Source organism: Chrysemys picta, chromosome 1 (assembly GCF_011386835.1).
Source record: "Chrysemys picta bellii isolate R12L10 chromosome 1, ASM1138683v2, whole genome shotgun sequence".
In the NCBI taxonomy this organism is placed as follows: Eukaryota; Metazoa; Chordata; order Testudines; family Emydidae; genus Chrysemys; species Chrysemys picta.
This window is the reverse complement of record NC_088791.1, coordinates 340858142-340873467: the sequence shown is the minus strand read 5'-3', so window position 1 is coordinate 340873467 and position 15326 is coordinate 340858142. Positions and strand designations below refer to the sequence as shown.

The 15326-nt window shown below is 40.6% G+C and overlaps 1 protein-coding gene across 7 annotated transcripts in view; it reads left to right on the top strand.

Moving 5' to 3' along the window:
• Positions 1 to 15326, top strand: part of UVRAG (UV radiation resistance associated) — a 152396-nt gene that overhangs the window by 18647 nt on the left and 118423 nt on the right. For 3 of the 7 annotated variants that reach the window (XM_005290533.4, XM_065581764.1, XM_042850378.2), the window contains 4 exons: positions 4660 to 4777; positions 5790 to 5824; positions 11005 to 11166; positions 13054 to 13128. In XM_005290533.4, coding sequence (XP_005290590.1) covers positions 4660 to 4777; positions 5790 to 5824; positions 11005 to 11166; positions 13054 to 13128 — 390 coding nt within the window. Of the gene's footprint in view, positions 1 to 4659; positions 4778 to 5789; positions 5825 to 7964; positions 8134 to 11004; positions 11167 to 13053; positions 13129 to 15326 lie in introns of those variants that run through there. The other 4 variants (XM_042850368.2, XM_065581763.1, XM_065581762.1 and 1 more) reach the window with 2 other exon arrangements.

Genomic DNA, 15326 nt, shown 5'->3' with positions numbered 1-15326 from the left:
GCACAGCCTGCTTGTAATACTACCGGTAGCTTCTGTTTCACATACTGCATGAACTGTCCTAGCTTTGATTTTTTTTGGCGTAGTAGTTCATAAGTATAGGATGACTGATCACTCCATTGACTTTTAGTGTAGGTGAGGTATTAAAAGATAAGAAATATATTAAAATGGACACACTACAGTGTAACAGTGATGGGGAGTCCATACAAGTATTGAGGGAGAACTTCCTTGCTCTTTCCTTAATTTGTCCTCTAAGCTTGTATTTTTGCATGAGACTCAAAGTAAGTGATGGCTTCCCATATATTCTCCAATATTAATATTAAGAGCTAAAGACCACTGTCCTCTGGTTCAGATTCACGATATGGCCCATCTTAAAACTACTTAAGAATGTTTTCCTGATTCTAAATATTTTGTATTAAATCTCTTATTTGTTGCTGAGAAACTAAAATAAACTGAAAAGTTGTTCCTGTTAAAGTGTTGTTAAAAAGCAACAGAGGGTCCTGTGGCACCTTTAAGACTAACAGAAGTATTGGGAGCATAAGCTTTCGTGGGTAAGAACCTCACTTCTTCAGATGCAAGTGTTAATAAGAAGGTCAGTCTGTGTCTCAGACAGACATACTGGCATAAGAAATAGGTTGAGAGGATGAGGAACTGTAAAGTGAATCTAGTCAAGAGGAATATTTGTACACGCACATTGTATACATAATGAACTACTAGCAAACAGACTTCTTTGAAATATACAAGGGATCCAGTGAAAATTTTTACAAGGGTTGAGGATCAAGTGGCAGCTGCTTAGAGCTGTACACTTAAAATTGGGCCATGAAGTGTTTAGCTATGTGGCATGTGTGTGGTTTCTTTTTTTTGTTTCCAAAAAATGTACTTGGTTAATGTGGATTGCCACGGGCACGCAGGGGTGAAAGAAAATGCAGGCCTGTTATTTACCAGGCTGCACGTGGCAGTAGACTATATTGGTAAGGGATGCAAGGAGAGTATGGGTCACGATGCAAACTGCAGACACACACACACACACACACACACACACACACACACAACTAAAATTAATCAATTTAAAGTTTTATTGGGGATAATTACAAGGGGTAAGGGAGCAGCGTTTGATTAGCTAATAGAGTTAATGAAACTTAAAACACACAATGACTAAAATATCTACTAACAATATTTATAAACAAAGATGCAGCAATTAGTAATAACTGATACAAATACAAACCAACGCATAACGACCGGCAAACGTAGAAACTCTGTCTGAAACACGTGAGCTGAGAGAGAGGCTTTGAGGTGATCAGGCTCGGTTACGGGTGTACACAGGATACACAGGATTCGTTTTTCTTTCTCCTCTCCCTGCCTGCACGTGGCAGGCAGCCCATAAAGTACCAACTATGACATCATAGAAGTGTCATAGGGGACGGGGCCCAAAACCTGTTTGTGTTCGTTTCTGATTGGCACAAGCAAAGTTTACACCAAGTAGGGGAGCAGGTGCCTCAGAGTCTGGCTTTGCCCCCGAAAGGTGAGGAAATGCATATTGCTTTAGAATGCGTGCAACACTGAATGACAAAAGAAGAGGCCAGGGCAATACCGGTATGGGCAAGTTTTACAGGATGCAGACAGGAACTCATCTCAACAGCTAAAATGGCTGACTGCTTCTGGGGAAAAGGTTTTTTGACTTGAGTGTGACTGGAGACTGTAAAATTTTGTACATTGTGATAAAAATGGTTGGGCGCGAAGGTCAGACTTCTAGAGCTTAGTGTGTTGTGAAAATGAGAAGCTTGGTTACAAATGTGAACTGTGCTCGGTCTTGAAAGCAAACTATCGGATAACCTTGGCCCAAAATCTAGGATTAAGACACAAATTTTATTGGAACATGATATGGTACAATATTCAAATAATTCCATGAAATCATTTAAAAAAAATCAAGTTTATTTAATTTAGCTTGGAGGTAACATTTTCTGGAGTACTTGAACCACAAACAATGTTTAGTGCTAGTCAGAGAAACAAACTGAAAGTGACCATAAGTGATACAATCTGTCATTTCATTCAATATGGACAGTGGTTAGTCATTTCCTCTTAGCTTGGACAAAATCAATAAATGCTTTATTTTTCATATAAAAAATTTTTAGCCAACCCAATGAGAAATTTCTTGAGCCTGTTTCACTAATTATCCATCATTACAGGGAAGTGTCTCTTCCTAGAATGAGATTAATGTGTTTTTTGTTTAAGAATATGGCAATATAGTTTTCACAGTGCAGTTCTGGTTGCCCCATCTCAAAAAAAATATTAGAATTGGACAAAGTACAGAGATGGGCAACAAAGGTGTATGGAAGCTGTTCTATACCCCTAAATGAGAGACAAAAAGACTGGGAATGTTCACCTTGGAAAAGAGATGACTGGGGAGGGGATATGACTAAGGTCTAAAATATCATGAATGGTGTGGAGAAAGTGACTAAGGAAGTGTTATTTACCCCTTCACATAACATGAGACCCAGGGGTCACCCAATGAAATTAGTAGGCAGCAGGTCTAAAACAAACATGAAGTACTTCTTTCCACAATGCACAGTCAATCTGTGGAACTCGTTGTATGTTCTGAAGGCCAAAAGTATAACTACCATATATACTCGTTCATTAGCCCATTCGTTTATAAGCCGACCCCCCCCCAAGATGGTTAGGTAAAAATAGCAAAAACTGTATGACCCTTTCATAAGCCGACCCTATATTTTAGGGGTTGGCAAACTTTGGCTCCTGGCCCGTTAGGGTAAGCCGCCAGCGGGCCTGGATGTTTTGTTTACCTGGAGTGTTCGCAGGCACAGAGCCCCTCAGCTCCCAGTGTCTGCGGTTTGCTGTTCCCGCAGCTCCTATTGGCTGGGAACTGCAAACTGCAGCCACAGGGAGCTGAGGGGCTCCTTGCCTGGAGATGCTCCAGGTAAACAAAACAGTGTGTTAGATATTCAATTCAATGATTCCATAGAGTTTAAAATCATCAAATTTTGGTGTAGACCCGTTTATAAGCCAACCCCCGCTCTTTGATGCGTCATTTTTTTACCAAAAACATTTGGCTTATGAACAAGTGTATACAGTAAGTTTAAAAAAAATAACAATAATCAGGTAAATTAATGAAGGATAGGTCCATCAATGACTATTAGCCAAGTCGGTCAGGGTCAGCAACCCCATGCTCTGGGTGTCCCTAAACCACTGACTGTCATAATCTGGGTCTGGATCACAGGATGGATCACTCAATAATTGCCATGTTCTGTTCATTCCCCCTGAGGCATTTGGCATCAGCCACTGTTGGAAGACAGGATGTTAGGCTAGATGGACTGTTGGTCTGACTCAGTATGGCTGTTCTTATGTTTTTATGAATTTGGGCAGCTTTTTTAGCCAGCCACATGTCTCTAGTTTGGCTTTTTTGTTTTGTTTTTTGGTGACTTTTTATTTATTTTTTTTATTTATTTTATTTTACAGCTACATGTTCTCCTTGTGTTGCCAGCAGCATCTTTCCAAAATAGTATAGTTCCTAACTTGGAATCTCTCAGCTTTGTTGCTAGTGGATACAGAACATTTTGGTGGCATTACTGTTTCAGCAGCTGGCAGATGTTAGTAATGCATAAAGCTACATGAGTGGAAGGCAATCACACTACGGCGATGAACATGGTAGAAAACCTATCTAGAATAGAGGTGGTGCAACAGAGCAGAGCTAAGAACAGATTGATTTCTCAGGCAGTCATGGGTGCTTGTTTACTCTGAGTATTTAGAGCAGAGGTGGGCAAACTACGGCCCATGGGCCATATCTGGCCCGTGGGACCGTCTTGGCCGGGGGGGCTAGCCCCCAGCCCCTCCCCTGCTGTTCCCCTCCCTGCAGCCACGCGGGCAGCGCTCTGCGCAGCGGAGCTGCGCGCTCCTGCTGAGCCTAGAGCAGCAGCGTGTCTAGCTCTGGCCGGGCGGTGCGGCAGCCAGACATGCTGCTCTGAGCGGCATGGTAAGTGGGCCGGGCCCAGGGGTTGGATAAGGGGCGGGGAATTCCGGGAGGCAGTCAGGGGACAGGGGGTGGTTGGATGGGGCGGAGGTTCGGTGGGGGGTGTTCAGGGGTTGGATAGGCATGGGGTCTTGGGGTGCTTGTCAGGGGGTGGGGGTGTGGATAGGGTCGGGGCAGTTGGGACTGGGAGCAGGGGGGTTGGATAGGGGATGGGATCCTAGGGGGGCAGTTGGGGCGGGGGCGTCCAGGAAGGGAGCGGGGGGTGGGTGGATGGATGGGTTGGGAGTTCTGAGAGGGGAAGTTGGGGTGGGTGGGGGGTCAGGCTGTTTGGGGAGGCAGAGCCTTCCCTACCTGGCCCTCTACACAGTTTTGTAACCCCAATGTGGCCCTCGGGCCAAAACGTTTGCCCACCCCTGAGTTAGAGGCTGCTAATTACTGCTCGTTCCATCTAGCCAATTCATACCTGCTATTTTGTACATTTGTCTTCATAGCTAGCTGAACTGGTTTTCTAGCAAAATGGAGTCTTTTTTTTTTAATGTAATTAGATTACTTTTTTTTGAAGTCTAAACAGGCCCCTATTAACGGCTTTCTCCTAGAATAAAGCAGCTATCCACAAACAAAAAACCATAAATTGAATGTACAGTTTTAACTCCTGCTCCTCAATGTCCTTTATTTTTTAGCGGCGGCTTCGTCACCTGCGGAATATTGCTGCACGTAACATTGTTAATAGGAATGGTTATCGCCTTCTGGATACCTACTTCACTCTTCATTTGTGTGATAACACTAAGATATGTAAAGGTAAGGGTCTATTGTCAACACTTATCACGTAACTCCATCTTCCTATACAAACTACCCTGATGCTCCTTGTTCAATTTTTTGAAGTTCATTCTACCTTGAATTCGTTTTGTTTCCTGGTGACTTGGTACCATTAAAATTCATTTGTATTTTCAGATGAGCTGAAGATAAACAATGAAAGCTTCCACATTTTCTCCGTTTTCTATCAGCAGATAGTTGGGTCTATCAGTCCTGCAGCTGTCAAGCTGAATGAGTTGTCTGCTTAGACTATACCAGTACCACTAGCTGGGCTGCTAGCAAAATAGGTATCCTTATATACAAAGCAGCTAGTACCTGCACAGTGGAGCACTGCTTCTCTCTAAATCTGTTCAGATTAGGGCTTCAAGGTTTGGTCTTCTCTGATGACTCTGTGCAGCTGATGTGCTCCGCACTATTTGCCTCATACATTGATAGGCAACTGAAAGACCAGCCGCAGGCTCAGTCAAGCTGAACCAACTCTTGAACAAACATTCCATTTCTCCTACCTCTGACCTGGCTGCTACTGCATCCCAGGAACAGGCACAATCTATCTTCAATTCTTCGAAGATGCTTATCACCATGGTAACTAAGCTCCAGACAACAGTTGTGGAATACTGAGTCCCAATACAGCAACGTGTGCTTAGTCTTGCCTGTTCCTGGTGAGCATATTTGGATGTTGGTTTTTTCTCCATCGATTGCTTCTTGCCTTCTACCTCAAGCTACAAGTGGAGAGATGGGATGACCAAGGGCCATTAGTGAGGGGGAAAAAATTGGTCTTGTTTAGATGTGAACATTGGTAAGCTCTGTTTGATCTTTTTAGGCAAAGTTTGATTCAGTTTCTACTGGAACTAATGCATCAGTTACCTTTGCATAGAATATACTTCTAGGACTTGTTTTACAGAACAAGTATTTGTACTGTAGCATAAATATTGACATTGTACCTAAAGGTTGAAAATGGGCTGAATTTCTCTACTCACTTAATTCTTTTCCCTCTTAGAATTTTATAGGAGTGAAGTGATCAAGAACTCCCTGGTAAGTTGATTTAATATTGGTGATCTTGTATAGAAACCCTTGTACTTCACTCTTATCTCCTAATGTGTAGGCTTACTTAATGCTGAAATACTGTACTTAGTTCGTAGTAAAACATCTGAAACAGTCTTTTCTTCCATTTTCCAGACACGACTAAACTAGTACAGCTGGATCTTATTGTCCACTCCTGAAGGTTCATGCCCTTATGGAGTAAAAGGGGCAATGTTTTGGATTAATGACAACCTGAGAGTCTCCCTGAGGGAGATGTTACCAACTTAATGTCATGTAAATCTGAATTATCCAGCTACTGTTGTAACTACTGTTAAAAGTAGCACCTACAGTTACTAACTGGAAGGTCTTTTTTGTTTGTGCATTTGACAATATTGCGTATAGTCAGTTTAATCATTGCATACTTTGGCAACAGAGGATAGCAACGTTTCAAAACAGAACAAAACCCCAGAACCCCGCAAATGCATCTGTAAATCCACAAACACCGATAAAGGGGATTTGGGGCAGGTGTAGTATCAAACTACTACTAACTCACTACTTAAAACTGTTTCAAGTTGTACCTTTAAAGTCTAATAGTGCAGTTGACACTCTTGGATAGGAGAAACTGTTCTCAGTGGTACCAGATGACAGAACAAGGAGTAATGGTCTCAAGTTGCAGTGGGGGAGGTTTAGGTTGGATATTGGGAAAAACTTTTTCACTAGGAGGGTGGTGAAGCACTGGAATGGGTTACCTAGGGAGGTTGTGGAATCTCCTTCCTTAGAGGTTTTTAAGGTCAGGCTTGACAAAGCCCTGGCTGGGATGATTTAGTTGGGCATTGGTCCTGCTTTGAGCAGGGGGTTGGACTAGATGACCTCCTGAGGTCCCTTCCAACCCTGATATTCTATGATTCTGTGAAACCTAGCAGTTGAACAAAACAGATGGGAGATTTATGATCAAGAAGGGTGAGGTCATCTTTGAAGACACAACTTGAACCTCAAACAGGAGTTGTGGTTGTGGTGGGGGAGGGAGTCAAGGAAATCTTGCTTGTTGTGAATCTAGGCAAATAACTTTCTTTTTGACTTGGCACTTTGCTGCTCTCACTAACATGTTTTGAATAAACTTTTGGATAAACTTTTTTCTTATGTAGCCATCCCATTTAAGGTAGTTAATTTAAATAAAAGATTAAAATGTGTTTGTGCATTTTTAATTGAATTTACATAGAAACAGAGCTTGATATAATTGCAAGCAAAAAAATTACCAATCTAGTAAATAGAAAATGGTGAATGATGCATTTCGTAACAGATTTTTTTTTACATTTAAATTATGCTATATAATTTTTGAAAATTGTGTTATGTAACGTACCCTCCTGGATAGCAAAAAAGTACCAAATTTAGTGTAAAGGTTATATTTAGTTGCAAAACGTGTTGCAATGGCTACTAACCAATGAGAATCAACATTTCTTAAGAAAATAACTCAAGTACAAATGCAAAACATGATTAAAATTAACGATTTAAATCAAGGCTCACCACTTGCTGTTTTAATCGTGATTAAAATGGTGATTTATATCGCTTTAATCTAAATCAATCCAGCCTATTCCACACCCCAACACTACCCTTCCCAGCGTCAATGGAGAGAAGCAGAGCTTCTCACAAGAAAATTGTTTCTAGCTCTGGTACATGGGTAACGGGGGCACCTCTCATATCAGCCTCAGAGTAGTGTGGGGTTTTTTTGCAGTTCAAGTCCTGAAGTCCTTACTGCTGCAGATTTTGTTGTACTCTAGCATTGAGGTAGCTCTACCATTACTAGTAATGCTGGCAACATTAAAAAGACCAACACCTAGGCTGCCCTATCATGTCACAGTAGCAAAGAAGCTGCTCTGTGTATACTAACACTTCTACTGGTGCTAGCAACAACATAATTGCAGTGGTTAGAGAGTGGAGATAAAAACCAAATAGATGCAGCTGGTGGCTTGGCACCTCTTTTCTTATTGCTTCCAAATATAGATGGCTATGGTGGGTCTTGCTATTTATATCCTTTGGTCACGCTGGTATTGCTATCTAACTACTACTAAAGTGTTAAAGCTCTAAGAAAATAGTTCACCTGAAATGTAACTGTGTGGATAAGCATGATGTTGCCTATCCAGTCTAGGCCGCTATGAAGAGTCAACTTTAAGTGTGATGTGTCCAGTCCTACTAATCAGCGTCCAAGTGTGTGAGCTCGAGGCCTCAAATGCACTTCTGGTAGCTGTATCTCAGAATATGAAGGAGGTTCTTCTCTTCATCCCTTACCCCCCCTCCCCCAAAAGATGATCCTTGACCCAAAGGTTGGTGAGGAGTAATGCTGTGAGCTATTGCCTCCTCTGTTAGGAGGGCTTCCTTGAATACTTGTCTGTTCTTCCTTGTGCTAGGTCTGAGGTACAGGGAGAAGGAGAGGAAATAAACTTACCCGCAGGTCACAATTCTATGCAATGTTTAGAACTGGCTTCTCTTGGACAAGTGATTGTCCCACTCTCCCTCTGTTTGGGGTATCTTGGTTATAACTTCCCAGAATGAGTCTCGTAAAGGAAATCATGTCAGCCTTCGATAGCTTTGGGAAAGAAAATATCAAATTCTCGTGTTCATTCCAAGTCCTGTTCAAATGTGTGGAAATCGCTAGAAGCGGAGTTACTGAATAGCAGTAACAATTCAACAAATTATCCATATAAAACATTGCTCCAAAAAAATCTTAATTGATAGAACTAAACAAAACACTCCAGGCTAATTCAATTTCTTTGTGCATTTTTTTCCATTCTGTTCCCATGTTAAAAGCTTTACAAAATTTATTCTGTTTAAAAGCTGAAAAGGGTAAATCATCTGACAAACTACATAAATTATTTATCAGATGGCTTCAGTACTAGCCTGACTCAGTTTTCGCTTTCTGGAAGAGTTAGTTGCAGTGGTGGTACATACAGTGCCAGGTATTGTAGGGTTCATGCAGCACCAACAATCAAATGTTTTTAATGGGAAACTGTCATGATGTCTAGACTCAAAACGTGACCTACTTTTTCTGACCGCTGTCAGCAAAGTCCATAAACTCTTGTTTTCCTCTCTTCAAGATGTCGCAAAACAAACTAGTATAATTATTTATTCTCCTTCCTCCCTTGCCCTTAAAGCCAACTTGCATATAAAAGCCAGAAGCCTAACACTTACAAGTAATCCCACAGATGCCAATATGAATAGGAGGGAAGAATGTAGCTTAATAAATTCCAGTTAGGCTTTAACAGTGAATTCGAGATAACTAAGTTTTCAAAGTTATTTTGATGTTGATGAATTTAAAAAAAAGAAGTTCTAAAAATCTGAGCTGTAGAGCTTCAGAATAGAGTGTCTCAGTACTGCTGGCAAACTGTATTGGAAGGACTAGAGCTGCTGCAAATTTTATATAACATTCTTGTAGGATAGGTGGTCACTAGGGAATATCTATGTGTTGTGTGGAAATATAGTCCCTACTTTCAAGAGCTTACAGTTTAAGAAAGTTAGGTCCTAGAAACTGAGAATTAAAATTGTGTTATGTGCTAACAGTCTGTAGATGGCTTCAGTGTAGCCTGAAGCTTACAAACAAGTATCTGATCCTGCAATCCTTCCTCTTGCAAATATTCTGTACTCAGTGAGTACTTTTATTGGTATCAGTGGTACTTGCATAGCCCTAAGAGGCTGAAAATGCTGGTGCTTAGACAAGTTTCAGATACTTTCCAAAGATATGTCTCTCTTTTAGAGTATTAGGGAAAACATTGGTGTTGAAGTAGCGTAAGTCAAATTTCTTATCTGTGCACAACTTTGCTATTAAGTCCAAAGATATGTTACCTTCCTGGAGGTTTAAATTGAGTTTGTGTGCTGAAGTTGGACTTTAGCATATGAGGGTTTGGTAGCAAACTGGGGGAGGTATCCAGCAGGGTTTGAAGACCTTCTGAAGTCAGGAGACCTTGATCACATATTTGAAGATCTGCTGATTTGACTGACCTCCCCAGTTGCCCAAACCTGTTGGGTTTTCTCTGGGACCTTTTTTTATAACTAGAATTCTGCTTTATTTAGTCTGAAATGGAAACTTAATTATAAACTGGGGGTCTATCCAAAGAAACACAAGGCTAAGTGATGCAATCCCTACTAACAGTGCTGCAAATCTTAAAGTAGCACATTTTAGTAAGTTCCCGTATAACTGCCAAGTACTCTACCAGTATTTAATTTCCTGTTATGATGGTAGCCAGCAATAGATATATAAATAGGTCTTTCTTGCTAGGAAATATTCAAGAGGTGAGTAAGGGGACAGGGACTTCTGTAAAACTTATGGAAGGAAATAGATACCCTTTGGAGTCTTCTGATTCTGACCTATTAATCACTGGTATGCATGTTTAAGCTTGCAGCATGTTATGACTGTTTTTCATAATTTCTTAAATATAGTGGTACCATGATTATTCAAAATTCTCGACACTTGAAACCTTCTCTAAATTCAGAGAAATTAGTCAGCAGGATTTTTAAGTCTGTTTTTTGTCAAATCCTAAGGTCTGGACTTTTCTGGCTGGCTCTCCAAATTTCTAGAATGAAGAGAGCTCCTCAGAAGGTAGCAGCACTCAGGGTTTGGTGTCAGCATTGCAGAACTTGAGGGGTGAAGGGGAATAGGAACAAACCCCCATTAATAGTTAAACCAAATTCAGTTATGAGAAGTAAATCGGTGTTCATATAAACTACAGCTCTTTTTTTTTTTTTTTTTAGAAGCCAAATGTTAAGAGTATGGAACACTGTCTTCACGCTACTCCCATTTTCTAAAAATACTAGTATTTGTATTTTTTGAAAAAGTGCCTGTTGTGGCAAAAGGAAGTTAATGAAGTAATTTCCTGGCGTCTCATAATGGAAGGAAGTAGTAGTTGGTCTGAAAGCCTGCAGGCTTGCAGCAGCAGATGGAAATGGGAGCCAAACTAGGAATCTTGAACAGAAAAGGGAAAGTTGTGAATAATGAAGGAGCAGAGTCTCTGATGGCTTGAGCCTTCTCATTTGTAACTTAGACGATTGTTGATCTTGCGGGGTGTTACTTCAGGTCTTGCAGTCTGGAAGTTTGACATAAATACTTGGCCTCTTTAAATTTAAACACACTGTATGTTGTTAAACTGAAATAACACCAAAGAATGTTGTTCTTCCTACATCTTTATTTTACTTATCAACAGAATCCAACATGGAGGAGTCTTGACTTTGGAATAATGCCTGATCGCCTCGATACATCTGTGTCATGTTTTTTGGTGAGGATCTGGGGTGGCAAGAAAGAGCTCTATCAGTTGTTGATCGAATGGAAAGTCAATCTAGATGGACTAAAATACTTGGGTCAGCAGGTAAAATAAAAGCATGTTTCCTCAATTTGTGGATTAAGTAGCTAAAAGTCTTTTTCTTAAACAGAGTTGTAAGATCACGGCTACAAACATACTGAAGAGAAAAGGAAAATGATAAAATATAATAAACACTATCTTAATTATGGAGTAAAACTAATTACAAAGGGACTGCTAATATGGGTAGCTCTCCCCACTGCAAGGAGCTTTAAATAATCTGGATGGGAACAATATTATATTAAAGTTTTATGTTGTGAAATTTCTTGGATTAAAGTTGCTTTAGCTATTTGAGTTGCTTAATCACAATAGTAGCCCCAAGTGAAAAACAGTGTATGACATTATTACTCTGTATGTGATCACAGTTTACTTTCTTTAGCTTTTCTAATTAGACTGTGCTAATACTACTAGAATGCCAACAATGCCCTTGGCATAAAAGTCTTCAATCCAATTACAGACTAAGAAACCAAGAGGATGGTATTGACCTTGGAACCTTTTTCCCCCATTCTTCTCTAGTCCTGGAAAATCACCTGTCTGGCATGGGTTTAGTACAGCAGTTCTCAAACTGGGTCGGGACCCCATTTTAATGGGGTCACCAGGGCTGGTATTAGACTTGCTGGGGCCTGGGCCTGGGGCCTGGGGCCTGGGCCCGAAGCCTAAGCCCAAGCCCCATCGCCTGGGTCTGAAGAGCCCCAGGTGGGGGGGCTCAGATTACAGACCCCCCGTCTGGGGCTTAAGCTCTTGAGCTTCTGCTTTGGCCCCCTGCCCTGGGCAGTGGGGCTCGGGCTTTGGCTTTGGACCCCCATGCGGGGCAGTGGGGCTTAGACTTCAGACTCCCTTCCTGGGGTCATGTAGTAATTTTTCTTGTCAGAAGGGGGTAACGATGCAATGAAGTTTGAGAGCCCCTGGTTAGTATTTGTGGGTCTTATGGAACAAGTGGAATCATTAGTTATGATTTTACATAAATGCGAGTCCTTTACATTAGTTACAAGTTTAAAGAAAATATGTTAAAACTAATGTTAAAGGGAGATATTAGAGAGCCGTAACTCATGAAACAAATGCCAGGTGTCTGTTCGTCGTAATCACAGTAGGTTGAAACTCTTGGTTTTAAACTAAGTTTCTTAGATGAGTGTCCTGCCCTGGTCTCTCTCTTGCTCTTTGAGTTTGCCATTCTAAAACGAATCTACAGCTTTAAAAGATGGAAATGCTTTGAAATGTCAAAATTATTTATCAAATAGGCTTGTAATGAAAAAGCATTTGTTGTTGGATCCAGTACTTGCTGTGCAGAAGATGATTTTCAGTGTTCTGTTTCATTTTATTGCACCAAAGAAATAGGCCCCTGGAGAATATTCTCTAACACGATCTTTTTTGTTTATAAGTAACCTTGCCCCCTCAGCTAACACACTTAATGTAGGAACAGTTTTGTGTTGAGCCATAAACAGCAAAGAATATGATTGATCTAACTGTGCATTATCTGCTGAAAATTGGCTCCTTTATAACTGAGCTGTCTGAATGAGCTATTTCCTTGTTTGTTTTTATTATTTTTGATCTTCCTACTATTTCTCTACTTCTGGCTCTAGGAAAGAGGAAGTCTTCTTTATCTTCCACTATAAGTAAGTAGTTCTAGGTGCTATATAGTGGTTAAGGCAGATATTTTTTATTTTGCATCGTGGAAGATGGGAATATATCACTGAGCATATCAGCCATTTCCTGTTTAGAGGTGTGAAAGTCAAGTATGTTCTCTACGGTAATAGTTCAGTTCCCTCATGGACCCTATTAGCACTAGAAGGAAGAACTGAAAAGGTGACAGTCATAAAAATAGCAATTAATATTCAGCTTGATTGTAGGTAAACTAAGTTGACCCTAATGTCATTGGTGTTGGTTTTTGTTTTACAGATACATGCTCGAAACCCAAATGAAATAATTTTTGGGTTGAACGATGGCTATTACGGAGCTTCATTTGAACAGAAGGTACGAATACTAATATTTATGCAAATTATGTAGTAATGATAGTCACAGGCTGTAATTTAAATTCTTTTGGCATAGGCCAGCATTTTCAAGGTTCGGTGCCTACTACTGTAAGCACCTAAATAATTGGATGTTGGGATGCTCAGCATCTCTGAAAAATTGGGCCACTTAAACAAATGGCCTCACTTTCAAGGGTGCTGAACCTTTCCCACTTTTGTCTAGGTGCCTAACTTTAGGCACCCAAGCTTCAAAATTTTAGATAGTTCTTACTGTCCTCTTCACTTAACCTCTGTCCCTGAGGCTCCATATTGCAGTTTCCATCTTTGCTTTCCCAGTAAGTTTAATGGAACTAGTTGTAGCCAGTGATTGGCTTGTAAATGACTAGAAGGGTCACTGTTTAAATGAAACAAGTTACATCTTTCTCTCTACAAAAGCAGAGTGCTCCAGATAGCGCACTCCTAATCCTTGCCATCTTGGATAACTGGATGAGTAGTAACTGAACTTTGATAATCTTAATGGCTGTGCAGAGCACAAATGCTAGATTAATGAGATTTCATGCAGTTACACAATCTTAAATACTTATTTTTTTTAAAATTGGTAGGCTCAGTATTTGATCTACATCTTATTAAAAAATTATTTCCAGAGTCTCTGTAATGTCTTGTGTTTTAGCTGCCCAAAAATGCTTGTTTTCATCTTTGAATACTATGGTTTTTATCAGTCAGCACTCATGACCACTGACTGACCAATCAGTCCACACCAATGGCGCACGCATGTGAGAAACAAACTGTAAAAAGCTTGAAAATGAAATCTGCTTCAAGTGGCTATTAATCATGAAGGATTACTTTGGATTTAAAGTACCTTGAGTGGTGGTGTTTTTCAAAACACTTAATGACCAGACACACTAATGCTAAAATTAAGTCCCCCATCTTCCAGTCATTTACATTAAGCGCGGTAGCTCTTTCACCCCTTTCTTTGAATGATTTCCCCTCTTTCATGTCTCCTAATCTTAATCCTCTAATTTTTTCCAGCTAATACAAGCCAAGCAGAATAGTCAGCATTTTGACCCTGACCATGCTATAGTTGAAGCTGTGTTAGCAACAACCATGTATGAATGTAATTATTGCATTTTCTAAGCACTGACAGTGTACAGGACCCATACCTTGCAACTGAGACACAGCTTGCCCCAAAGAGCTTGCAACTAAAACACTTCATTGTATGCAGGTGGCTCTGGGAAGCCAACAGAAGTAAATAACTGTCTTTTCGAAATACAGCTACTGACTTGCTGCTTGTGATTATTTCTGAGACGAGACTTTGCGAGGAATATGAATAGAGGCTAGTGGCTTTAGAGTCTAGAATCTGGCTGACTGTTCCATGCTTTGGGGAAGCCTCAAAAATGGCATGGAGATGACTCTGAGAAGTAAACAAGTGGAGCATACAGGCTGTTAGAGGGGCCTAATGTGCATTTGCAAACATGATGGTGGTTTCACTGAGCAATGGGGACAAATCTTTTTTCCCTGATGACTGTTACAGTGCAAGTTACAAGCATAACACCAGTATCCCTCAGTTATGCTGTATACCTGTAAGTTTCCAGATGGAATTCAGGACTTTGGGGTGTGGGGGTCTGTGTGTGTGTGTGTGTGTGTGTGTGTGTGTGGTTTTTTTTTTTTTTTTTTTTAAGAGCCCTAAAGGGTTTGGTAACAGGCTACTTGAGAGGTTGTCTCGCATGCTATCTTTCCTTTTAGCTGCCACCATTCGCTGACAGAAGTCAACTTGACTGAACTCAGTGGTCTGCCAGAACCTGAATTTAACTCTTCTGGACATGATGCAAGACTCCTCTTTTTGCTCCTTGCAAGGAGAGTGTCTGAAGTGTTGGAATTTTATTTGGGTTTGGCACTTCATTCTTATAGTAACAACAAGGAGTCTGGTGGCACCTTAAAGACTAACAGATAAGGTGCCACCAGACTCCTTGTTGTTTTTGTAGATACAGACTAACACGGCTACCCCTTGATACTTGACATTCTTATAGTGTCATGGAAGGATGAGCAATATACCCTGTAACCTTTTATAAGGGTGCATAAAGCATAGCTGCACTTCTGTTGATTAATATCTTTAGAAATTGAAACTAAATTAAAATTTAGGCTTAAACAATCTAAACGAAGATAATACAAGTTTTAATAAGGCTCAGGCTGGGACCTAGTGGC